General features: G+C 44.2%; 1 protein-coding gene across 2 annotated transcripts in view; it reads right to left on the bottom strand.

Moving 5' to 3' along the window:
- Nucleotides 1-17,389, bottom strand: part of EFEMP1 (EGF containing fibulin extracellular matrix protein 1) — a 72,479-nt gene extending 55,090 nt beyond the window's left edge. The window contains exons 1-4 of one of the 2 annotated variants that reach the window (XM_029072055.2): nt 17,226-17,389; nt 14,781-14,868; nt 12,794-12,842; nt 12,330-12,611 (exon numbers count right to left, since the gene is read on the bottom strand). In XM_029072055.2, the coding sequence (XP_028927888.1) occupies nt 12,330-12,611; nt 12,794-12,842; nt 14,781-14,861 (412 nt within the window). In that variant the 5' untranslated portion in view covers nt 14,862-14,868; nt 17,226-17,389. The remainder of the gene's footprint in view (nt 1-12,329; nt 12,612-12,793; nt 12,843-14,780; nt 14,869-17,225) is intronic. The other variant, XM_001509896.5, reaches the window with a different exon arrangement.
- Between the last annotated feature and the right edge of the window lie 7,965 nt (nt 17,390-25,354).

Raw genomic sequence — 25,354 nt, 5'->3', positions numbered from 1 at the left:
AACAGTATAATTATAGATAACAAAAACAAGGCATTTCCCCATGTAGGCACCAATCTTACTGAGAGGCAACACAACAAGGCGGCATACAACTGCAGTATTTGATAATGATAACCTTGAGTATGTGAAACCACTGGGCTGCACTGTAATTTGACAATATTTTTGTTTGGTTTGGTAAGTCGAAGTGAAAATTAAGGAAATCAAAGTGGGATTTTCTATAGTTATTAAGAAGCCCCCAGCGTGTTAGTTCAAGTTTCTCTCTTTTTTGCTTCAGAAATTTAGCTAATATTCTTTCCTTTTCAAAACAGTATTTTAGTTCTCTTTATGGTTTATAAAGGAAATATGCACAAAATAATAGGTGATCCCAGGGAGTCAAAAATATTTATCCTCTGAGATGCTAATTGACACTAGATCCTTAACCAAAGGCTTAGGGATTTGAGCCTCTGTTGTTCTTTGGTCACATGGATATGGTTAAGTCCCGGGAAATTTATAATTAAGGTAAGGTGTAAAGTTAGAGAATTAATTGAAATTTGTGTGAACAGAGCTTTGAGAATTAACTAATTGATCAGAAATGGTAAGGTTTAACTTAATTGGTTTTTGTAAACATGTCACTTTAAGGTACAAATGTACAATTTGGTGGTTCTTTTAGCCAACAAATACTAAAGAAACCAAATTTTATAACAGATCCCTTGGGCTAGATGTCATCTTGCAAATGATCTGAGTCATAATCCCAAATACACGCCAGCCTTAATATTCAGATAATTCAGGCCAAATGGATGCCTTCATCTGAAATACCAAAATAATTCAAACCAAGGTGTGTTTTAGGAGCCTAATAGTCTGGAAATTGCCTGGATTCAGAGTGTTTTACTACTCAATAATTTTGCTAGCCTCTGTGGAGAAATGTGGTTATGGAGGGTGAGGTGAGGAATAAGATGAGCCTCGCAGTAATCTTGGAGAAAGGCTTTTCCTGGACTAAGGGCAGGGACTCTCCAACAAGTTCCTGGAATATTCTGATCATCATGGAAGTCAGAGCTGTAGAAGTTGGAAGAACACTGTGGGGGGGATGGCCACGGCTGCCCAATCTCCTTTCCCAATATCCCTGTGACTTTCCTCCTTTCCTAAACAGATGGTACCATCCACCTCTCACCCCCTGCTAGACTCGTTAACTCACCCCCACCCAACTTTTCCTCTAATATCCTCTTTTCTCCTAGGTGCACTGTTCCCTTACGAACAGCAGTGAAATCTTTTCATACTTTATTATGTTGGGGAAGGGATGTAGAGAGCTAAAGTTACTGGGGCCTTTGGGATGGAGGGGGAGGGTGTGGAAAGGTGAGGAGAAGCAGTGTGGCCTAACGTAAAGAGCACGGGCCTGGGAGTCAGAGGACCTGGGTTCTAATCTGGGCCCCACCACTTACCTGCTGTGTGACCTGAGGCAAGTCACTTCATTCTTTGTGTCTCAGTTCCCTCATCTGCACAATGGGGATTCCATACCCAGTGGCAAGAGCACGGGCTTGGGAGTCAGAGGACGTGGCTCTAATCCCGGCTCCATCACTTGTCTGCCGTGTGACCTTTGGGCAAGTCACTTAACTTCTCTGTGTCTCAGTTAACTCATCTGTAAAATGGGAATTATTCATTCATCGTATTTATTGAGCGTAAAGACTGTGAGCCCCACGTGGGACAACCTGATTACCTTGTATCTGCCTGAGGGCTTAGAACAGTGCTTGGCACGGAGTAAGTGCTTAACAAATACCATCATTATTGTTATTATAATATCTGTTCTCCTTCCTACTTAGACTGTGACCCCATGCAGGATTTATCATGGGACTTCCCCAGTACTTGGAACAGTGCTTGACATATAATAACTTCATAAATACCACAATTATTATTCTTATTAGGTTGAGGGGATGCAAAATTTTGAGAGCCACTAGTCTAGGATCAATCCCAGATCTGGTCATGAGAAATTATAGACACAGGCCAAGGCTCTTAGTTTAATCTACTCATTGCCATACCTTATCTTCTAGTCGGGGGATGGGCACAAGATGGCCTCTGACAGATCGGCAGACCCTTCAAGGCCTTATTATTAATAATAATGTTGGTATTTGTTAAATCCTTACTATGTGCCAAGCACTGTTCTAAGCACTGGGGTAGATGCAAGGTCATCAGGTTGTCCCAAGTAGGGCTTATGTCTTGGCTGCTCTGTGACCCTGGGCAAGTCACTTCACTTCTCTGGGCCTCCGTCACCTCATCTGTAAAATGGGAATTAAGGCTGTCCAGTGTGGGACAGGAACTCTGTCCAACCCGATTTGCCTGTACCCACCCCAGTGCTTAGTAAAGTGCTTAGCACATAGTAGGCACTTAGTAAATACCACAATTATTATTCTTATTACTTTCCAATTACAACCTCAGCACTTACGAGGCAGTTCCTCACCTTGGCCCTCACAACCACCCACAGTTCTTTGTGTACTTATGGACTTACACCTTCTGCTACTTCAGCTGGGGTAGATACAAGGTCATCAGGTTGTCCCAAGTAGGGCTTATGTCTTCATCCCCATTTTACAGATGAGGGAACTGAGGCACAGAGAAGTTAAGTGACTTGCCTATGGTCACACAGCTGACAAGTGGCGGCGCCGGGATTAGATCCCATAACCTCTGACTCACAATCCCGGGTTCTTTCCACTAAGCCACGCTGCGCTGCTTCTCTGTGCTTATTGAAGGCACATCTCCTCCAAGAGGCCTTCTCTGACCGCGCCCTCCTTTTCTCTTCTCCCACTAAATTCTGTGTCACCCTGACTTGCTCCCTTCATTCATTCCCACTCCCAGCCCCACAGCACATTTGAACATACCTGTAATTTATTTATTGATATTAATGTCTGTTTCCCCCTCTAGAATGTAAGCTCATTTGGGGAAGGGAATGTATCTCTTGATTGTCATATTGTACTCTCCCAAGCAATTACTACAGTGCTCTGCACACAGTAAGGACGCGATAAATACGATGCAATGAATTTATTAATTATATTGGCAGCAATAAGGGTATGGGGTTTACACCTCATCTTGAACATTTAGGGGTTGATTCCTACTTTCTCCCAACTGATCTTTTTTTATACTGATTAAACTGATTTTAGACAAAACAGACATCAGTTAAAACCAAGAAACAACACACCCTGTAGAATCCATGGTTTTCTAAACAGCCTTAATAAAAATCTATCCAATTAGCCATAGAAGGACTATAAAACTCTAGGATGAGGTTGTTGAGAAAAAGTTCTTTCTTTCTTTGATATTACACAGGTATTACATCCCTGTGGATGTTTCCTCACTGGCCTGGGATTGTACCAGATAAGCTGGGGGTGTTGGTGATCTGTACTACCCTCACCCACTAGTACCCGACCTGGGCTAGGGAGACCTCCACTCTTCAAGATGGCTGGCAGGGGGGCGAGAGCCTTCAGAAAGCCCCCAACACCACCTGCCAATCAAGTGGATGTGCTGACATCAAGGCTATGGGGTGGACTCCAAATTGGGACTAGAGGTATGTGATCCCAAAACACCAGCTTTGTTTGAACAGCAGAATCTCTGCTAATGTTGGCTTAGGACTCAAGATTAGGTTTGCCCTGTGCAGACTAAGGTCATAAGAGGAATTTTAAAAAATAAGCATGACTCTCCCCTCCCCTCCCCCCTTTTTCCTCCCCAGTAATGACTTGGTTATATTCCTTGCTGTACTGCAAGGGGATACTGATAAATATCTTGATTGGACCTGCTTCCTTGGAAACTCAGAATGGTGTTTGTGCTGTTAGAATTTAGTTTTGGCCTCATTACCATCTCTGCAACTCTCCACGGGCACAGTAACTCTATATTCATTTCTTTTTCCACTGAGGGAGGAGATTGAGAAGACCAAGAACTTCAAAGGGGGTTAAGTTCAGTTTCTTCTCAGTGTCTTGATTCCAGATCATTTTCCTTTAGTCTTTTAGATGTGAAGGGGATTTCCGAATGACCAGAAATGGGGGCCAAGAATGGAAATCCCTCCTCAACCTTAAATATTGTGTTTGGTGTCTACAAACACTTGGAGGAACAGGTACTAGACCGCACTACAAAAATAAGGAAGGCCAAATTAGAGCTTAACTACAGGTTGTGGGCAGGAATGTGTCTGTTGTTTGTTATATTGTACTCTCCCAAGCACAGAGAACAGTACTCTGCACATAGTAAGGGCTCAATAAATACAATTGAATGAATGAATGAATGAATGAATGAAAAAATGAGTTTCCTTAACAAACGTCCCTAACTTCGTCAAAAAATTGTTGCCGTGTGTTTCTTGCCCAATTTCTTAGTGCACCTGGATTTAGTTTATCATCAGGCAAATAATTATCATATAAAGTCTAAACTGTGATCCCGGAATTCAGTGCAATGATATACTTCATTCTTTCACAACCTCCTTCCTACTGGTTATCTCATTGTAGAACAAGTGTCACCCAACTTGGGGAAATTCGCGTTATAAGCTGTTCTTAAAAGTCCATAATTTGATGTAATTTTATGCATGTAATAGGTTATACAATAAAAAGTATTTATTTATATTTATGGCTGTCTCCCCCTCAAGACTGTAAGCTCATCGTGGACAGGGAATCTGTCTACCAACTCTGTGGAATTGTACTCTCTCAAGCTCTTAGTTCAGTGCTGTGCCCATAGTGAATGCTCAATAAATACCATTGATTGATTGAATGATTGGCAGCATTTAAACCCTTTCACTTAACATGCTACTTAAAAAACACAGGAAAAACAGAATAGAATAAAGCCAGGTATAGGAAAGTGCACTGCATCCCAACTTCATACTCAGCAATACCATTTCAATCAATGGTACCGATGGAGCGCTTAGGGGTAGAGTATTAAGCGCTTAAAACTACCAGGGATATTTCTATCCAGGAGATGAAGAGGGCAGTTAATGACTGATGGGAATGCTGTAATTAAAAGGAAACCCATCAAAAATGTTTTGAAGCATAATTACTATAAGATGCTCCAATCCCTTCCCGTTTTCTAAAATAATTATGGTGTTTGTTAAGTGCTTACCGTATGCCAGGCACTGTTCCAAGCGCTGGAGTGGATACAAGCAAACGGGATGGACTCAGTCCCTGTCTCGCATAAGGTTCGCAGTCTTAATCCTCATTTTACAGGTGAGGTAACTGAGGCCCAGAGAAGTGAGGTGACTTGCCCAAGGCCACACAGCAGACAAGTGGTGGAGGCGGAATTAGAACCCATGACTTTCTGACTCCCAGGCCCGTTTTCTAGCCACTACGCCATGCTGCCTGAGGAGGTGCATGGATTCTCTGGCCTGAAAAAGAACTAGTTATCGGCTTGCAGCAATGCTGTTCTGACTCTTCTGGTCAGACTCCCAAGTCCTAATTTACCAACAGGGAGAACCTTAGGTAGTGGGGAGAGCTTGTCTTGCTACAGTGTGACGTAGTGGCTAGAGCACAGGCCAGGGAATAAGAAGGACCTGGGGTCCAATCGCCACGCCGCTCCGCCACTTGGCTGCTCTGTGACCCTGGGCAAGTCACTTCACTTCTCTGGGCCTCCGTCACCTCATCTGTAAAATGGGGATTAAGGCTGTCCAGTGTGTGGGACAGAAACTCTGTCCAACCCGATTTGCCTGTACCCACCCCAGTGCTTAGTAAAGTGCTTAGCACATAGTAGGCACTTAGTAAATACCACAATTATTATTCTTATTACTTTCCAATTACAACCTCAGCACTTACGAGGCAGTTCCTCACCTTGGCCCTAACAACCACCCACAGCCCTTTGTGTACTTATGGACTTACACCTTCTTCTACTTCAGCACTTACCCATCCACAGATGCATTTTTCCATTTTTTTCCCTCCCACCTGTAATCATCTTGTGTCTGTTTCCCCTGAAAGCTCCCTGAGGGCAGGGATTGTGTCTTATAACTCTATTGTACTCTATTATAACTCTCAGTACAGGGCTCTGCACACAGTAGACACCTAGTTGATACTACTGATAGAAAGTCAACTCTCTTTTAATGAAGAACCATTTCAGTGCCGTTCAGAGAGCTGTTAGAGGGCTAAAACCTAGGGAATATCTGATTTTAAGGGGGAAATTTAGGATCCTCTGATATAGTTTGCAAAGTACTTCTCAACAACTCAGCTGTTAGTTGGTGTCAGCATAAAAATTTCTGCCTGCCCCGATGAATTCTACCTGGTAAAAAAATTCACGTGGAAAAGACGTAATTTAGTGGCAAATGTGATTCCATCTTTAGGCATCCACGTATTTCACACAAACCGCCCATGGTAAATGTGTTTGGACGGCCGTGGTACAGATAAAATATTTAGAAGGGAGTGGATGACTTTATTAAAACAGAAGGCGCTGCAAAATCCAATATGATGTCAGAAATATAGTTCCTTAGAGTGTACTATTGTTTTAAACAGAGATTCCCCCATATTTTCACATTGGTTATAAACTATTATTTAGTGCTGCTGGACTGGAATGAGATTGTCATACATCTGTAGGCAATTAGAAGCTGGACTGCACATTTGATTAACGAAATAATAAAACAAGCATAAGTGTGACTATGTATGTTAGTCAGATTCCCCAGACAGATTATGCAGTTGTTATCATATGAACTAACCGCTTTTTAACAACAATTAAGTAGATCCACATTTAAAGAAGCTTTGCAAAGCTGTGGGGAGAAATCCAACTTAAACCTTAAACCCTCCAAGAGACTTTTAACCCTGCTTTCAAAGGTAAAGATCTCATTGTTTGTTTTATGAGTTGGATTTGATAGAATATGTTTCTGGTTAGAAAGGCACACATTTAATGGTTCTAGTTTACAACTTTAATTTTTCCCAAACTAGAGAGCATTACTGGGAGCGGGGGTGTAAGTGTGTGTGTGTGTGTGGGGGGGGTATGTGTGGGTGTGTGTGGGTGTGCGTGTGTGTAATACCTGAATAAACCAACATTTGTAGTTTGCCAAAGGTTTAGTCGTCTTTGTTCAGGCAAATGTGTAGTCAGGATCAGTGTGGGACATTTCCCGTTGACATTTGGGCATTCTATGCTGCCTAGCTGGCTGGGAAAACTTGGAAGTACGGAAAGTATGATGGGGAAGGGAGGAGGGGAAATACAGTGGGAAGTTGAGCGCGGACAGTGCAGTTTGTGGGGGAAAAGGAAGTGGGGATCGGTGGGAAAGTAGCATGAAAAATGTAGAGTTGGGGTTGGGGGCAGGGGGTGGTGGGGAATGAGCACTTGTATTCTCCCAAGCTTAATAATAATAATAATAATGTTGGTATTTGTTAAGCGCTTACTATGTGCAGAGCACTGTTCTAAGCGCTGGGGTAGACACAGGGGAATCAGGTTGTCCCACGTGAGGCTCACAGTTAATCCCCATTTTACAGATGAGGTAACTGAGGCACCGAGAAGTTAAGTGACTTGCCCATAGTCACACAGCTGACAAGTGGCCGAGCCGGGAGTCGAACCCATGACCTCTGACTCCGAAGCCCAGGCTCTTTCCACTGAGCCACGCTGGTTCAGTACAGCTTGTAGTACAGTGCTCTGCATACAGTAAGCACTCAATATTCATTCACTCAATCGTATTTTTTCAGCACTTACTGTGTGCAGATCAGTGTACTGAGCGCTGGGGAGAGTACAACAATAAACAGGCACATTCCCTGCCCACAACGAGCTTACAGTCTGGAGGGAGGGGACAGACATCAACACAAATAAATAAGTTACAGATAGGTACACAAGAGCTGTGGGGCTGGAAGGGGGTAAGAACTAAGGGAGCAAGTCAGGGCAAAGAAAAAGGGGGTGAGAGGAGGAAAGGAGGGGCTTAGTCTGGGAAGGCCTCATGGCAGAGATGTGCTTTCAATAAGGCTTTGAAATGAGGGAGAGGAATTGTCTGTCAGATTTGAGGAGGGAGGGCGTTCCAGGCTAGAGGCAAGATGTGGTTAGGCGTCGGCGGTGCAGTGGAAAGAGCATGGGCTTGGGAGTCAGCGGTCACGGGTTCTAATTCCGGCTCTGCCGCTTGTCAGCTGTGTGACTTTGGGCAAGTCACTGAACTTCTCTGTGCCTCAGTTAACTCATCTGTAAAATGGGGATTAAGACTGTGAGCCCCACGTGGGACAACCTGATGACCTTGTATCCCCCCCCAGCGCTTAGAACAATGCTTCGCACATAGTAAGCACTTAACAAATGCCATCATTATTATTATTAGATAGGTGAGTTCGAGGCCCAGTGAGAAGGTTGGCAGAGAAGTGCAGTGTGTGGGCTGGGTTGTAGAAGGAGAGTATTCAAGTGAGGTAGGAGGGGGCCGGATTGATTGATTGACTGAAAGGGAAATGGGGAGAGGAGCATGGAAAGTACACTCCCACTGTGACTGTGAGGCCAATATAGGTGGGGCTTAATTATCTTGTATCTATTCCAGCACTTAGTACAGTGTTCAGCACATAAGTGGCATTTAACAAATACCCCCCCCCCAAAAAAAATGTGCAATGGCTAGCAACAGGAAGCAGCAGCAGGCTGCCATAGCTGCCCTCGGCTGAGTATGGTGCTCTACACACAGTAAGCACTCAATAAATACTACTGAATGAATCTCTGTACCATCAGCGATGCTTCAGGGAGAGGTACCATTATGCCAGCACCACATCAGAACCCAGGTCCCTCTGATTCCCAGGCCCGCGTTTTAGCCAGTAGTCCTCGCTGGGTGCAGGAGAACAGTTCGCTCTCACCCAGCCACCTGACAGGAAAAGGTCTTGACCTGTTCCAGAGAGGTGGTCCGACCCAAGGGGGAATCGGTGGACCATGAGGCTCAGGTCTTCTCTTTAGTAAAATGGGTCAAAGGCAAAGGAGAAAGACGAGAAGAGCAATCATTGGAAATGCCAGGCCCCAAACCCCTATTTTAATCCTCAGTCAAAATAAAGATATTAAGCATGAGTTAGGTTGTAATAAAACAAATGCAAGTTGAAAGGCAGTCTTTACCCTCTCGAACGATTACAGAGTTCGGGCCTGGGCGTCTGAAGGATCTGGGTTCTATTCTCAGCTCTGCCATTTGTCTGCCGTGTGACCTTGGGAAAGTCCCTTCTCTGTGCTTCAGTTACCTCATCTGTAAAATGGGGATTAGGACTGTGAGCCCCATATGAGGCAGGGACTGGGTCCAACCTGATTAGCCTGTATCTACTCCAGCGCTTAGAATAGTGTTTGACACATAGTAAGTGCTTAACAAATACCATCGTTATGAATTATCACAGCACAGGTTCACACCACCAGCAATACACATCTTTTACTCTTGGCTATATCTACACGAGGCAAGAATTTTCTATTAACCGTACTGTTTGGCTCCCAATCATTTTTACCTCACTCTTTATTGTTTGTCTTCAATGAATTGGAGTGGGGTTAGAAATAAATTTGGGGTGAACGTTTTGGGCAGGAAACCTTCCTATGAAAATTGATCCCATATACAGCAGTACACCCTAGCTTGAATGTAATATTTTCATGACCTCTTATCGGGAGTGACCTTTAAAAAGAAACCTATACTTGCATGTCCAGGTTAATTTCATATTCACATGTTTGTTTGCTGTTGGGTAGCCCTAACCTTGCAGTAATGTGAATTTTAAAATGCTTCACTGGGAAATTTTTCACTTAACCATTCCATTTGTCTTGCATTTTTGACACTTGAGCTGGTTTTAGCCTTTTAGGGTAAGTGCGGTTGGGAAATGAGCCTTTCCTTCATCTCTTATTTTTCAGTGGCCCTGATAACATGTATAATTCAGAGCACTAAAAGGAACTCAGATTATGGAATAGTTCACATTATCCTTAAAATGGTGGCAAAACTATTTTCAACAAAAGTCTCATCAAATCACCTAATTTAATGTTATGAAGACGAGAGGATCGGTTTTGAATAAATTCAATATGCTTTATGAAGATCTATCAGAATAGTAATTCTTTCATTTGTTAAGCATTTACTAGGTGCCAAGCACTGTACTGGGGTAGATACAAGATAATCAGGTAGGACATAGTCTCTGTCCCATAGAGGGCTCACTGTCTAAATAAGAGGGAGAACAGGAATTGACTCCCCATTTTACAGATAAGGAAACTGAGGCAGTGAGCAATTAAGGGACTTGTTCAAGGTCACACATCAGGTAAATGGTAGAGCTGGAATTAGAACCCAGGTCTTCTGACTCCATGGCCCATGCTCTTTCCACTAGGCCACTCTGCTTCTCCAGCTACATCTAACCACATCCTTCAGTGTTGACACGCTGCTTCTCAGAACGTACACCCAAGCCCATCAGTTTAATTTTATTCCCTTGTGACATAATTCTTGACTTGAATATATTAAACATCATGCAGATGCTGAAGAATTGGTCATCATTATTTAGATTCTGACTCATGAAGTAACACAAAACAGATGCTAACGTAACGACTTTGAAAAGGGACCCAACTGTATTACTGGGCATTATTATATGCTGTGAGGGTAGTTAGAATTTAGATTATGATAGATTTTATTCTGATCCTGAAATCTTTACTATATTGAGTGACAGCTTTCTAAACTTTTGCCTCAAATCAGCGAAAATCAATAAAAGTCCTAGCCATATTGCCAGAAGTTAAGTTTCCTTTCAGCAAACTATGGCTTGGTCAATTTTAAGAGAATTGGAAAATAAGCACAATTTTCAGAATAATTAGAGGAAAAAAACTCCGTTATTGAGGGGAAAGCATGTGTTGGCTTGCAATCATTGTGGTTATCTGTCTGGATTAATCAGATTCACTGGATTCGTCTGTTTAGAAAAATAATCTGGATCTACCCAGTACTGAAAACCAGAGCATATTTGCTTTTCTGTCCTTTGATTTCTGATATTTCAGTGAGCTATTCATCATCGTCCTCTTCAGCAACCTCTTGTAAATGAGAATGATTTTTCTTTCCCTTGGGTTTATTTATAGGTTCATTTCTGACTAATAAAGTAGTTCTGGGACTGACAAGATTTGCTGAAACTTGGGTAAACAAATTCCATGAGGAGTGGGTGGTTCACGGTTCAGTGAGATACTTTATTGACGTATGATATGCCAAAGAAACGAAACTTTATACATTGAGATTTTCCCTTAAGGTCAACTCAGAAGGACAGCTAGCTAAAGCTTATTCCTTTGGTTGCAATTTTTAGGAAACCTGCCCTTTCTCACTTCCTCAACCCCACTCACCCAGATTCAGGAAGTTTTGCTCTTTTATGTTTATAGGATAGTATTCCCTGAGTATTCAAACCACCACATCTTTATTGTTATGGAACTTGTTAAATGCTTACCCTGTGTCAAGCACTGTTCTAAGCCCTGGGGCTAGATAGAAGTTAATTAGGATGCACACGGTCCCTACCCCACAGGGGGCTCACAGTCTAAATAGGAGGGAGAACAGGTATTGAATCCCCATTTTACAGTTGAGGAAATAGAGGCCCAGAGAAGTTAAGGGAATTGCTCAAGGTCACACACAGCAGATAAGTGGCAGAGCTGGGATTAGAACCCAGGTCCTCTGACTCCCAGGCCAGGGCTCTATCCACTAGGCCACGCTGCTTCTTTTCAAAAACTCTTTTAACTAGATTTGAATCTGCATCTACACTAAGGATAATAATAATGGTGGTATTTAAGTGTTTACTAAGCACTGGACACTGTATTAAGGATTGGGGTCGGTAAAAGCAAATTACGTTGAACACAGCCCCTGTCGCATGTGGGGCTCACAGTCTTAATCCCCATTTTACAGATGAGGGAAGAGAGGCACAGAAAAGTTAACTGACTTCCCTGTGGAAAAGGTACTGTTCTGGGAATCAGGAACCTGGGTTCTAGATCTAGTTCTGCCTGGAATTGGCAAACTGGGGTAACTTTTTGACTGGATCCAACACACTGGCATCGTGAGTGAATTCTAGAGAAGGTGGTTCCAGTGTGAAGGCAAAATATGACCAAACTCGGGGTTTTAAAGAGAAATGTATCCCTTAACACTCATAGGAAGCTTCGCTTTTGCTCTTCTTTCTCTGAATGGGCGGAATGAGATTTAATGGCAAGTTTGAGGAGCAAATTAAAAAGTTGAACGGTGGAAGATATCTTGCAGGATAGATCTGTAAAACAATTCAAATTACACCTGAGTGACTGACCATTACCGAAGCTACGTTACGTTCACCAGTGGTAACGGCAATAGTTGTGGTAACAGTGGTATTTCCTGGGCACCAACTGAGTGCGTTACATTGTACTAAGCACTTGGGAAAGTACAACAGAAGCACAAAGCATGTTATCTGCCCACGACGGGCGCTATGGGGACTATTCGTATGCCGACACTCGACTTTTGCACAAAAGAAGCGATCGTTTACCTTGGCACACGTTCTGCTCGCTCGGTTCGTACCCCGTGGCACACTGAATCTGATGAGAGGGGTTAGAAGGGATTCGCTGAGGGTCAGCTGGGGTCCGTCGAATGACGAAGTTATTTCGGCTGCCGGCGGCTGGTTCAGCAGGGGCTCCTGATTCTGGCTCTGGCTGCCCGTTATTGACAATAATTTGGGCAGTTCTGGGTAGGCAGAGATATCCTCCATAGTGGTTAACACATTTCATCCCACCTTTGCAGGCATCTGGGACGATGTCACATTCATCAATATCTGTGGTCATTAACAACACCAGTCAGGAATCTTCCCATTGGAAAAAAAAAATGTCAAGGAAATAAAAAATAGGACGTTTCTCCGCATGCCCTTTTTCGAAAGACTTTAAGAGTAGGGGCACAGAAAATAATTCCCGAAAAGCACATGAGATCTGGGCACAAATGGAAAACTCTTACGTTTACCTTTGCACTGCTGCCTTACAGGGTCCCATTCGTAACCATCTGTACATTGCTGTGTGTAAGAGATCCAGAAAATAGTTAATTGTTGTATTTCATGCTACACAAAAAGCATTCTGTGATCTTCACATGTGATTGAAATTTAGTCTTATCGTGGAGTTATGATAAAAAGGACTAGTCTAATAGTGCCAAGCTTTTTTTTTTTAAAAAATGAGGAATTTGGACATTTTTACATGTACTTGCAAAATCTTGGGAGAATAGTAATCAGGGTGTTTTTCTGGGACCAACCCCTTTTCTGATGAAGAGCTCCCTATTAATGAGAAAAATTATGGTAATATCACACAAGTGATCTGTATAATCTTAGTTTACACTAACACACTAGAACAGCTTTCCCATCTTCTACGTTCATCTTTGAGCTTAAGAGAAATGTAATCACAAATCGTAGTAACAGCCAGTGACATTTGAAAAATACTTTTCAATTACACAAGGTGTTGCTTTCAAACATATATTGACGGATTCTGGTATTGTATGTGTCAACCAGACATAAAATAGTCAAAACAACATGTATGGCTATACGTGCTGATCCCTTCAAGCAACTGTGGTATTCTGAAGATGCTTAAAGGATCTATTAAAAACGAAGATTGGAATTGATACCTCATAGTGCTATTTCCCCACAGGTGACTTTATCTGCTAAGTATTAACAAGGTATCTAAATGATCAGTAAGGGACACAAGATGCTAAGTGAATGATTGATATCTAGCAAAATAAAACACGAACTAGAAGAACACAGATCACTTTGATGAATAGAAAAGGGGCATCTAATTTAATATGATTTTAGCCCTCTGAAGAAATGACTACAAGCCGAATTAGTAAAAGCTGTGAAAATCCAAGCCTAGAGAAAAATAACAAATGCAATCATTTGCTATCATCACTCCAGCCTGATTTATTCTCAGCAAAGGAAGCAATTACTATTAAAGAATTTTCTTATACTGTATTTGAGGGCAATTGGCCTTAATAATACCAAGAAACCTCGCCGGACAAATTACTAGCGTTTTAGGGATTACAAGTACAAAAGTGAGATAATGTTTATTATCTGTGATATGCATTAGCTCACTTCCAAGAGTCCTATTTTGAAATATTTTTCACATTCTTTTGGGATGTAATAGGGATAATTGCATTACTTTGTAAATCGCGATCAAAAAGGAAATGTGTTTTTCATATTCTGTCAGGGCCAATGTCACTCTCCCCACAACACTCATTACAGAGTTGAAAATGCAAACAGGGTGAAAAACTTACCAGAAATGAGGCAGCACTGACCCTCCACCGTCCTTACCACATCAATTCCAGGAATGGGAGGGGTGAGAAGATATATCCAATATTTTATTAACCACTGGTCATATTCAGGCAATTAATTCCCCCCCAAATTAATGGCAATTTTATGCATGCCAACCAGAAAACCTTGTAACCTACCTCATATTACATTTTCAGACCAGTTTTTTTTTTTCACCAAATGCTTCGTCTCAAATAGCACATTGTAAAATCACAAGAGCATTTTAACTAGCAGTTGGCATTTGTAAAATCATAGAGACCTTGGACATTTAATAAACTAGTTTACTCTCATATAAAAAAACACCCATGTTTTGTCTTTTTGCAAGAAATCCAGTACATGCACTCATGTATTGCTCAATGTACTTTTTGGATCTGATTTCTTACTGTTAGGGCATAAGTAATAATAAAAATAAGTAGTGAGTTAAACTTTTGGTCTTAGAGTTTATCTACTTTCCCTTAAGTTCTCATGCTTTAGGAAAATTGAAAAGCATTTAAACATTTTTAGTAGGTATAAAGCCTGGGGACTCCAGAGAAGACATTTCCTTCTTTTGCGTTGGTTTCCACCTGTGACCCAAGTAAACTTTTGAAAGGAAAAGCTTCAGCCTCGATTTCCAGTGAATCCCACCGAAGGCCACCACCCATCCCCGAAACCATTAAACCTTACCGTGTAAGTGATGGTTTCCTCTAGATCCTGTGACCTCACAAGAGCAAACGTCAAAGTGGCCAGGAATAGCACTTTCAACATCTTGAATCTCAAAGAAAACAAAAAGAGATGGACTTTAAAGGGCTCCGCTGCCGGAGAGGTCGGGGTTTCGGCTCTGAGGTGATTTACGAGGCGGGGAAGTGGGTTGCAGGAGCCCCTGCTTGACCAGCCGCGGCGATCCACAGGTTTTCCACTTCAAAAAAGGTCGGGATTTAGCTTTGTGATGGAAAACCTTCGACCCACTGGGATTCACTCTCTCTCCAGTGCAACATTCTGCGTGCTTATGTCTTTTTGCATCTATTTCTCTCTCTCATTTTTTTCACTCTCTCTTTCTCTCTCCATTTAGAGTCACAATTCGGGAATGCCAGAGGGAATGTAGCAACTCCTGCACCATTTTGCTCCTGCAACATTTGCAGAGAGCCTCTTCCCTTCTCCATAACCCTTCCCTTCTCTTCCCTTCTCCATAACCCTTCCCTTCTCTTCCCTTCTCCCTAACTTGGGAGAGAGTAGAGGGGGAAAGAGACGTTCCCCTCCGAGTCGGACACAGGGGACTGCCCCCATGGAGAGGCTCGCCATCTCCCGGGTCCCTCTGGACCATCAGATCGTCCGCTAAACGCTAAACTCGTCCCGGACGGGGAACGTCTCTACCAACTCCACCCTGTCGTACTCTCCCCAAGCGCCCAGTACAGTGCTCCGCGCACAATAAGCGCTCAGGAGACACCATCGATCATTTTTTTCAAATGGGATTTGTTAAGCTCTAAGTGCCACACACCGTACTAAGCGCTGGGCTGGATCCAAGCAAATCGGGTTGGACATCGTCCCTGTCCCACGTGGGGCTCCCAGGCTCCATCCCCGTCTTCCACTTTGCTCTCCTCCTTCCCGACCTCCCTCGCTGGCCGGTGGGAGCACCCCAAATAGCAGCACACCCCAAAAAACACGCCCAGGACCCAGCTTCAGACTGCTGACAGGCGGGAGCACCCCAAATAGCAGCCCCCCCCCAAAATTACAGTCCCAGGACCCAGCTTCGGACTGCTGACCGGTGGGAGCACCCCAAATAGCAGCACCCCAAAGAATAACAGTCCCAGGACCCAGCTTCGGACTGCTGACAGGTGGGAGCACTCCAAATAGCAGCACCCCAAAAATTACAGTCCCAGGACCCAGCCTCGGACTGCTGGCCCGTGGGAGCACCCCAAATAGCAGCACCCCAAAGAATAACAGTCCCAGGACGCAGGCTCGGACTGCTGACAGGTAGGAGCACTTCAAACAGCAGCACCCCAAAGTATAACACTCCCAGGACCCGGCTTCGGACTGCTGGCCGGTGGGAGCACCCCAAATAGCGGCACCCCAAAAATAACACTCCCAGGACCAAGCTTCGGACCGCTGACAGGTGGGAGCACCCCAAATAACAGTACCCCAAATTATAACACTCCCAGGACCCAACCACGGACTGATGACCGGTGGGAGCACCCCAAATAGCGGCACCCCCAAAATAACACTCCCGGGACCAGGCTTCGGACTAGAGACAGGTGGGAGCACCCCAAATAGCAACACCCCAAAGAATAATAATAATAATGTTGGCATGTGTTAAGCGCTTACTATGTGCCGAGCACTGTTCTAAGCGCTGGGGTAGCCACGGGGGAATCAGGTTGTCCCACCTGGGGCTCACAGTCTTCATCCCCATTTTACAGAGGAGGTCACTGAGGCAGCGAGAAGTGAAGTGACTTGCCCAAAGTCACACAGCTGACAAGAAGCAGCGTGGCTCATTGGAAAGAGCACGGGCTTTGGAGTCAGAGGTCATGAGTTCGAATCCCAGCTCCGCCGCCTGTCAGCTGTGGGACTGTGGGCAAGTCACTTCACTTCTCTGGGCCTCAGTGACCTCCTCTGTAAAATGGGGATGAAGACTGTGAGCCCCACGTGGGACAACCTGATTCCCCTCTGTCTACCCCAGCGCTTAGAACAGTGCTCTGCACATAGTAAGCGCTTAACACATACCAACCTTATAAGTGGCCGAGTGGATTCGAACCCATGCCCTCTGACTCTAAAGCCCGGGCTCTTTCCACCGAGCCACGCTGCTTCTAGGAGCCGGCCAGGGACTGGTGGGAGCACCCCCAAATAGCAGCACCCGCCAAAAATGAGTCCCAGGACCGGGCCACGGCCCGCTGACCGGTGGGAGCGCCCCCCCCCCCCCAAAAAAAACTAACAGTCCCAGGCTCGGACGTTTCCCGAAGGCACCCGAAAAGCCAGTTGCGGTTCCAGATGCAGGGGTGCCCACGCAGAAGAAGAGATCCCGAGGGGACGGGGCGGTCCGGGCAAGGCCCGTGAAGTGCTCCACGTGTCCCGGCCCCCGCGCAGAGGGACACGCACCCACGGACCCGCCCGCCAAGCCCCGGGGGCCCTCGGCGTTACCTGCCGCTCCTGCTGCTGCTCCTGCTGCTGCCCCTGCTGCTGCTGCTGCTCCTGCTGCTGCTCCTGCTGCTGCTCCTGCTCCTGCTGCCGCAGTCTTCGCTGCAGTCTTCGCTGCAGCTGCCGCTGCTGCTCTGCAGTCGTTGCCGCTGCTGCGCCACTGCGCTCTGGAAAGGACCGGCCGGCCGGGAGCGGGCGAAACTGGGCAACGGGAGGAGGAGGAGGAGGAGGGAGGAGGACGACGACGAGGGAGGGGGAAGAGGAGGGAGGAAGCAGGAGGAGGAGGAGGAGGGAGAGGGACACCGTGGCTCAGGGCGAAGAGCGGGGCCTGGGAGTCAGAGGTCATGAGTTCTGATTCCCTGCCCCGCCACTTGTCAGCTCCGTGACTTGGGCCAAGGCGCTTCGCTTCTCTGGGCCTCGGTGAGCTCGTCTGTAAGATAGGGATGGAGAATGTGAGCCCCACGTGGGACAACCCGATCACCTTGTATCTACCCCGGCGCCGAGACTAGTGCTCGGCACAGAGTAAGTGCTTAACAGATACCATTATTATTATTATTAGGGAGGCGCAGGACCGGTGCCAAAGGAAGCAGGGTGGGGAAGAGGGCGGCTCGGCCCCACGCGCACTCCCAACTGGGGGCTTCCCCTCTCCGAACCTTCTTCCCACTCTGGGACTCCCCCTCTCCTCCCCCCACTCTCTGGTTTCTCAGTTCTGTACCCCCCCCCCCCCCCCCCCCCCCCCCCCCCCGCAGACCCCCTGCGCACACCCCGCAGACCCCCTGCCCAGACCCTCCTGCCCCTGGCGTCCCGCCGGGAATGTCCTTTGGGGCAGGCCCGACTGAGTCGTACAGGTCAGAGGGTCCTGATCTGGGCACCTCCCCTGCCCCCCTCCCAAAACAACAACAACCACCAAAACCCGACTTTGTTCACATCCCCAAAGTAGTAATAATAATAATGAAACTCGTGAAGTGCTTTCTATGTGCCAAGCACTGTTCTAAGCAAGGGGTAGATACAAGTTAGGTTAGACACGGTCCCTGTCCCTCGTGGAACTCACAGTCTTAACCCCCATTTGACAGATGAGGTAACTGAGGCCCAGAGAAGTGAAGCGACTTGCCTAAGGTCACACAGCAGACATATGGTGGAGTTGGAATTAGAACCCATGACCTTCAGGCTCCCAGGTCAGTGCTGTCTCCGCTAAGCCACACTGCTTCTCCGGAATAAACTAACCTGGACAACCCACAAACAAACCCACGGGTACTGTCAGTCAGTCTATAGTATTTATTGAACTTTTACCGTGTGCAGAGCACTGTCCTAAGCACCTGGGAGCATACAAGGTAACAATATAACAGACACATTCCCTGCCCACGATGAGCTTACAGTTTTTAGAAGCACAGATACACACACATACCACACTCTGATACGCAAGCACACTGCCACAAATACATTTTACACAAAGTGCAATCTCACATATACTCACACTTATTTCCCACACTGATTCAAATACAACCCATTCATATGCTTACAGTCCTGACACACAGACTAACTCCTATGTGACTGTAGGTAACTGTATGTTGGGAAAACTTCAGGAAGACTTTTTTTTCTTGAGCAGTTGTGAATTAGGGAAAATCTACCTCCAAGGAGAAAATTCAATGGTCAATCTATGGCATTTATCAAGCACTTACTATGTGCGGAGCATTGTACTAAGCACTTGGGAGAGTGCAACAGAATTAGCGGATAGATTTTCTGCCTGTAACGAGCTTTATGGGTCCTCACGGAATGGGGTACTTGTCCTCTAGACTGTAAGCTTGTTATGCAGCTTTGCAGTTGTGCAGTTATGCAGCTTTCTTCTAAGAAACAGATTGCACAATCTCATTAATACTCCCCAGAGCACTCTGGTAAAGCCAACAACCCAACCACAAAGAGGTCTCAGAATAACCTCAGCTGTATTCCTTGCTCACAGAAGGGAACCATGGCAGCAAGGGGAAAGACCTCCTCCAGTGCCAGCCTGCACCCCCACAGTTAAACTCCGTTAGGACTGGGTCAGCCGAAAAAGCAGAGACACCCATCTGAAATGGTGAGGGAATACTTTAGCCTCTTTCTCCACCATCCCTGGATTCCTTTCTGTGGACTCTAGACCCAAGCTAGCTCTTGAGTGGCTTGTTTTTCCACTAACAATATTCATTCATTCATTTAATCGTATTTATTGAGCGCTTACTGTGTGCAGAGCACTATGCTCAGCTCTTGGAAAGTACAATTCAGCAGTAAAGAGAGACGATCCCTGCCCACAACGGGCTTACAGTCTAGAAGGGGGAGACGGACATCAAAACAAGTAAAGGAGCATCAATATCATCAATATAAATACATAGAATTATAAATACTTAGAATTAGAATTATGCCAAGAACTGCTGCAAGCCTGAGCTAAAAGCTGCTAATAAGTATGGAGAGCTGAATAACTCTCTAAAGCAATCTTTATGCCAGCCACGTATTACATTCTGACCATAAAGAGACTATGATTAAATCCAGCGGAAGACTGGTCCAGAAATGGTTATCAATTCCAATTTCCAATGCTCCTCTGGTTTATTTTCTTGATGACTCTGCCCCTTCCTACGAAGGTGGGCAGATCCGAAATCTCTCTGCCTGTTGGCTGCCAAAGAAATGTATCCATGAATCAGTGGCATTTATTGAACACTGACTCTGAGAGCACTGTACTAAGAGCTTGAGAGAGGATGAGACCGTGTTAGGCATGATTCCTAACCTCAAGAAGTTTACAGTCTCTTGAGACCCAAGCAGGGTGATAATCAGGGAGGAAAGTTGAAGAAGGGGAGGAGTCAAAGGCCCTTATAAATGGCCAATTGTTCCAGGGAGAGAGGCCTTTCCTAACCCCTTATTTCATCTGCTCCCACCCCTGCCTTGCCCTTGCACTTGGATCTGAACCCTTTATTCACCCCTTCCTCAGCCCCACAGCACTCACATCCATATCCATAATTTATTTTTATTAGCGTGACCTAGTGGATAGGGTATGGGCCTGAAAGTCAGAAGAACCTGGGTTCTAAATCCTGGCTCTGCCACTTGTCTGCTGTGTGACCTTGGGGAAGTCACTTCACTTCTCTGGGCCTCAGTTAACCTCATCTGTAAAATAGGGATTGAGACTGGGAGTCCTATGTGGGACAGGGACTGTACCTAACCTGATTATCTAGTATCTACCCCAGCACTTAGTCCAGTGCCTGGCACCCAGTAATGTAAACTTGTAATAATAATAATTATGGTATTTGTTATGCTTTTGCTATGTACCAGGCATTGTACTAAGTGCTGGGCAGGGAACATGTCTACCAACTCTCCCAAGTGTTTAATACAGTGCTCTGCACACAGTTAGCGCTCAATAAATGAGATTGATTGATTGATGTGCAGGCACGGTTTGGTAATTTCTGCTCAGTTGCGAGGGAACGGATGAACTGAGCAAATCCTCGGTCCGTTCCTTCAGTTTACACGCAGCAAAAGGAGAGCTCCAGACACATAGGGCTTGGATCCCATGCCAAGCACAGTTCCTCTTGCAACCGGGCACATCCATATCACCAGATCTTTAAGGTTTTCTGGTCCTATCCCTCTCACTATCATGGATGATGACAAGCCTCTCTCCTTCAGGAATCTGAGCTTGGCTCCTTTTCACATGGTTGGAGAAAAGGCAAGCTAACAGCTTCCAAACCGATTTCCCTGTTGGTAGCTCTTCAAGAGTATCTCTTTTGACAAGGGAGGGTATATCTCCTTTAATTTGCCCTTTCCTTTCAATGAACTGCCCATCAAATCCTCAGGGCTAGAGTTTTATAGCAGGTCCATAGGATTTTCCCTGCAACAATTTCACTGAAGGGGATAGAAAGCTGACATTTCAAACCCAACCGAGGGTTTGGATGTGTATCACCTCACCTAGAGATCATGCCTTGCAGCAAGCAGTTTAAATGCATTGCATTTTTTCCCGAGGCAATATTGAGATGCAAAAGTAAAAGAGGTGAACTGATTGAATGGATGACGAGAGTGGAGTCTTTTGTCTCTGGAGGGGGCTGGAGGGAAAGATTTCTTGGAGGGCTTTATAGCAGAACTTCTTGAGCCAGTGGATCCACTTCAGAAAGCCCTGTGTAACATTAACCAATTCTCACCAGCTGGTGGACTGAGATTTCAAAATGACCCAGGCTAAGGGGAGGTTGGAGACAGATTGGCAGGTCAACCTTAAAGAATATTGCCAGAGTGGTGTTAACATAAAATTGATCTGCCTCATGTCTGTTACAAGGTAAGCATTTCATTTCAAGAAACCCTAAATGTATTCTGTACAGTGTTCCCATAACTTGGTTGCCGAGGAAAATGTTTTCATCCTTTTACATAGTTTGGGGAAGCGACTGGAAAACTTTGGAATCTCAGGGGAGTCTCAACTCATGCCAGAGGCAAATGTGAAACCAGGATATTTATTTAATCAGGAACAATTAGAGCCAGTGACCAATTTTGTTGGCAGGTTGAAGGTGCACAATGGGAGTTGAGTGCATTGTCAGGGTGGCCTCAGACGTCACTCAAAAATCCCGGCCATGGAGACTCATATCAAATCATAGACATCATATTTAACATGCGGCATAATGTAACGATAACCCAAGAGCCTGGAGGGACCCTCGAACTCCCGACTTGCTTTAGAGCTGCTGTGTTCCTCTCTGGGGGTCTCTGTGAACAGGGATGTTGTATTTGAACCGCAGACCAAGCAGAGTCTCCTCACCACTTTTTTGAAGACTCTAAATCATCCCTTTCTCCCCTAGCCCCCACTTATCCCCACTCCTCTCCCATCACACCCCAGCTCACACACTCATTGTGCCTCGTTGCCAGTTTGCTTTTTGTGATATTTTTTAAGCACTTTCTATGTGCCAGGCATTGTACTGCATTACAGCACTCTGCACAGAGGAAGCGCTCACTGAATATTGATTGATTAATTGGCAATAGCTGTGTCAGAGAGAAGCGGGGGTACTTGAAATAATAATAGAGACATTTGGTGCCAAATCCGTACCAGACAAGGAGGCAGACCAACTGCAAACCAGATTGTCTGGGATAAAACCAAATGGGTGGTCCCCCTATATAGCGTAGAAGACGCTCCAGCCATAACTTGCTATCACATCCGGAAGTTCAGCTGTACATGGCGTCAGAACTGTGGTCATAAAGAGCTTTTCCCTCGGCACAGTCCAGAAGTGGTACTCTCTCTGGATCAACAAGGGTCTGCTGAATTTAAAATGGAGGTTTAGAGCCAGAGGTTGGATGTGTTTATTAGACATGGAATTAGGATAATAGCACATCCAGAAAAAGGAAATTAAAAGAGGCTGATTTAGCCACAGCTCAACTTTTGCCTCAGTGACTTTTTCCACAGTATTTTTTGGTCATTCCGTGTTTATTCCATTCTGTCTTTGATTTCTATCACTTTTCCCGTACTGTGTTCCATCTGTTTTACACTTAGCGCAGTTCTTTCTCCTTCTCTTGTTTTTCCTTGTGCTCATTTGAAATGTAAGTGAACATATTATTTGAAGGTCGGAAATACTGGCATCTGTCATGATACTGATTATAGACTTTAATATCTTAAAATCTATTTGGAATGAGTTCACTATTACATTTGGGCACAAACAAGTGAGTGGGATTTTTTTCAAACTCTAGATTTTTAAGAACATGTAATGGTGCTTTTAAAGCCAACTTATGATGACTTTTTTCCAAACATGTCATATCACACATCAGCAAGTTACCAAAACCAAGGGCTATAATGGACTGGAAGTATTATTTTATCTTTGCACTCAGAGGAATTTTAGAGCATAAATTATTTTGATAAAGTAGCTTTGACTAACTGCCTTTCCACTGTAGAATGTGGAAAAGTTTTTTTCTTTAAAAAAGTTCTTCACTTATACTTGGAATTTACCATACTTTGGTAAAAGATAAATTATTAGGGATGACATGTCTGACTTTATTGCTGATTAAATAGGACAAATGTGGAAACTTGACTCAAGGTAAGAGGTTAAAAGTTTATTTAACCACAGGGGAATTACCGCAAGGATATTACTTGTATTTAGAGTTTTACAAATAATTTCCTATGTTACAGCTATAACTTTGAGAAGAACTAATAATTATAAAATGTTGAATTAAGCAGGAAAGGAAGGAAGGAAGGAAGGCAGTGACAGGAAGAAGGTTTTCAATATAGTTTTGGCTAATTGAGATCTATATATAATTCACTGTATAGAGAAACTGAAGAATAGAAAAGGAACATGTGTATGCTTAGTTCTTTGTCCTCTACTCATTTTTAAAAATATGGTAAGAAACAGAAAATCTATTTTTGCTCAAGATCCCTGTCCTCAAGGAATTTCTAAACCTAACAGGAAGACATGCAGACATTCAGATGCACATGGTGTCTTCTTTCAATATGAAGGACAACCATCTATACACACATACACACAAACACACAGAGAACAAAATAATGATATAATAACCCCTCTAGGCTGTAAGCTCCTTTTGGTCAGGGAACACATCTACCAACTCTATTGTATTATATTCTCCCAAGCGCTTAATACAGTGTTCTGCACACAGTAAGCACTCAACAAATACAAATGATTGATACTCAAATAAAAACTATTTTGGGAAGGGAACGTGTCTACCAACCATGTTGCAATGTACTCTCCCAAGTGCTTAGTACGGTGCTGTGCACATAGTAAGCACTCAACAAATACGACTGATTGATATTCAAGTAGAAATCCTTTACCATCGGCTTTAAAGTACTCAATCAGCTCACCCCCCGTCCTCGCTTACCTTGTTGATTTCCTACTAACAACCCAGGCTGCCCTCTTCGCTCCTCCGCTGTCGACCTATTCACCGTATCTCAAGCTCGTCTATCACACTCCTTGCTGACTTTGCCCACTCGAGTCAGCAAGTGCTCAATAAATGCCGTAGATTGATTGATTGATTTATATGCATATATATGTAAATGCCATAGATTGATTGATTGATTTACAGTTAGGGGGAGGAGGAGCAAGGACCAATCATTTATATTTATTGAGCACTTTCTGTGTGCAGAGCACTGTACTAAGCACTTGGGGGAGTACCAAGTTGGTAGGCACTTTCCCTGCCCACCTGGAGCTGATGGATAAAGAGAGAACTGGGACCGCGATAAAGACAGAAAGAAGGATAGGAGAATAAATAAATAAGTGGAATATGTAAATCAGTATATACTGATGTAGTTACTAATGGCATTATGTACAAAATACAAAGGCGAATGTTGGAATGACATGACTTTGGGTGGTGATGTTCACTTGGTAAATCTTATTAATAAAACGAAGCAGTCATTTATTAATATAATAGGCAATGACAGGATGGATTATCAATGAAGGAACACAACTGGTAGTGGAACTTAAACCAAACTGACCTGGTTGGAGTCAGGATTCATCATGAATGAAATTGCCTCTCAAGTGAAAATTCAAAGTGAACATATTTGTAGTTTTCAGCTTTCACAAGGGCTTTCTGGTCTGAGTGTCTGGTGTGAGTTCAAAACTTTAGAGGGTTTTTTTTTTTAATGCCATGTTTAAGAAATACTCCCGAAACAGGAGTACTTTCCAAATTAAATTTAATGAGTGTTGCAATATGATCTCTTAGTGCAGCAAACCAAGACTGGTTAGCTTCCAACTTGTGGAAAAGAAATGAAGTTCTTGAAGTTTTCTGATGGACGGTTCCTAAATTAGAACATTGTAAGGACAACTGGATCAGCTCTTATGAATACCTTGTCTCATTTTTCCATCAGTAGATTCTTTTGAGCATTTTAATTCAATCCATTTCAAGGTATGCTGTATACTGTGGGAAAATGGTATGAAAACGTAGTAGTGGTTTCCTTCTGAGTTACTTCACTTGAGATAATGGACGTCTGTGTTGAAATGCAGGAAGCAAGAACTACCTGAAAAAGAAATTCTTCCTGCCAAAGGTCTGAAATGATTCCTGCTGTGCGGGTGTTTCAGAAATAAGCAAAATAGACCAATGGTGTTGTAGTAGAGAAAGGAGGAAAAAGTTATAAGGAAAATCATGTTCCATTGGTGTTTTTCTTACTAGAAATTCAGCAAATGACACATCTTCAGATCATGTTGATT

Source organism: Ornithorhynchus anatinus, chromosome 9 (genome assembly GCF_004115215.2).
Source record: "Ornithorhynchus anatinus isolate Pmale09 chromosome 9, mOrnAna1.pri.v4, whole genome shotgun sequence".
Classification (NCBI taxonomy): Eukaryota; Metazoa; Chordata; class Mammalia; order Monotremata; family Ornithorhynchidae; genus Ornithorhynchus; species Ornithorhynchus anatinus.
Note: the sequence above shows the minus strand (reverse complement) of the source record. Positions and strands in the feature narration are given on the sequence as shown.